The following is a 1783-nucleotide window of genomic DNA, read 5'->3' on the forward strand; positions in this document are numbered from 1 at the left end:
TAATAGCAAAAATTTAACCATAACATTTTTTTTTGGAATATATAAGAAAATTTTAATTTAAAAATTTTAATTTTTTTTTGCTGTATAAAAAAATTTTAATTTAAAAATTTTAATTCAAAAATTTCATTAAAGGAATATATCGAAAGTACTTCAATTCTGATATACTTTATTAATTGCATAAAATACTTAAAATGGTTTAAATAATAGTAAAAAATTTAACCATAACATTTTTTTGCAATATATAAGAAATTTAAAAAATTTTAATTCAAAAATTTTATTGAAGAATATAACAAGAGTACTTCAATTCTGATATATTTTATTAATTGCATAAAATATTCAAAATGGTTTAAGTAATAAAAAAAAGATTTAACTGTAATATTTTTTTCTTATAATTTATAAATTTCTTTTTTTTTGCAATTCATAAAATATGCTAATCCATCATTCATTCACAATTTTTTTTTTTTTTAAGCTATATATTATCAATCGGAAATTTGCTTAATTTACAAATTCATAATTCAATTTCATTTGTATTTTTGATATAATTTTCGAAAATTTTTATCAATTTTTATTTCCAAACTTTGACAATAATTTGTCATTCACTTTTAGCAATTAAAATATCACCAAAAATGTCACCAATTTTTAGAAAGCAAAATTTAATTTGATATTGAAATATAGCGCAAAATGAAAATTTGCATGTAATAAATGGTCAATGAAAATTTTCAATCATAATTAAAGATAAAAATATGCATCGTTGGTTCATCATGCTATATAAAATAATGACGATAAGATGAACATTTACAATTAATATTTATCCTTTCATTTTCAATTAATTAATTATTAACAAATTTTTTGTCAAATTTTATGTGACATTTTTAAATATTAGAATATCAATAATATTATTATGGAATTATTAGCATTACTTGACAGAAATAATCAACCTTTCATTTTTTATTTTAATTCCTGATCCATTTTTTTTTCTTTTTTAGGTATTAAATTGAAAAGTGAAAGGTCATTCATTTTTCTCTTCCATTCTTCATCATCATATTTCCTTAATAATTATACCGAAAATTATTGTTAATAATTAACCTAAAGGAGCTTCAAAATATGAAATTTGAGATGGATATGGTAGGAAGAAATTGTCTATTTGATACATATTCGATTAATGATGTCAAGCAATTTATTCCTTGTTCTGTCAACCCTTTTCCATTAACTTTACCAACAATTTTCAATAAAAAAAAATAATTTTGTTAATATAATTAAAAAAAAAAGAAAAAAAACTAATCGATAAAACCACATAGTAACAATAAAAAATCAATAATTACTATCTTTCATTATTACAAACTATAAATATCATTCCTTTCAGGTATTGTCAATGTAATATTCTTAAAAGTGCATAATTAATTTATTGGTATCATTTTGATTTGAAAAGATATTTACTAAGTTTAACTAAGAAATTCACTCCATCATTTACTTTATGCAAGTAACAATGTTTGCAGTTTGACATTAATTAATTAGGCTTTATTTTTTGTTTTACCTAAAATTAATTATTTCATTATTATTGATGCTATTTTAATGATGATCTTTTATCACCTGTAATTGACGTAAGTCAATGAAACTGTCCAGCTGTAATGATGAAAGTTGATTGCCTTTGAGACGTAATACACGAAGTTTTGTTTGATATTTGAAAATTTTCATATCAATCATATCGATTTTGTTGAATGATAAATCAAGATATTCCAGATCTAAAATTTCATTGTTACCGGAAAAATCCAGTTCTATTTGG

At 20.5% G+C, this 1783-nt stretch overlaps 1 protein-coding gene across 1 annotated transcript in view; it reads right to left on the reverse strand.

Moving 5' to 3' along the window:
• The window catches only part of LOAG_18794 (leucine-rich repeat-containing protein 4B), a gene marked incomplete at both ends in the record, with an annotated part of 6152 nt that overhangs the window by 3918 nt on the left and 451 nt on the right, over window positions 1–1783 (reverse strand). Inside the window, one exon of the mRNA XM_020451456.1 lies at window positions 1591–1742. Coding sequence (XP_020304758.1) covers window positions 1591–1742 — 152 coding nt within the window. The remainder of the gene's footprint in view (window positions 1–1590; window positions 1743–1783) is intronic.

This window comes from Loa loa (genome assembly GCF_000183805.2).
Source record: "Loa loa unplaced genomic scaffold supercont3.535, whole genome shotgun sequence".
In the NCBI taxonomy this organism is placed as follows: Eukaryota; Metazoa; Nematoda; class Chromadorea; order Rhabditida; family Onchocercidae; genus Loa; species Loa loa.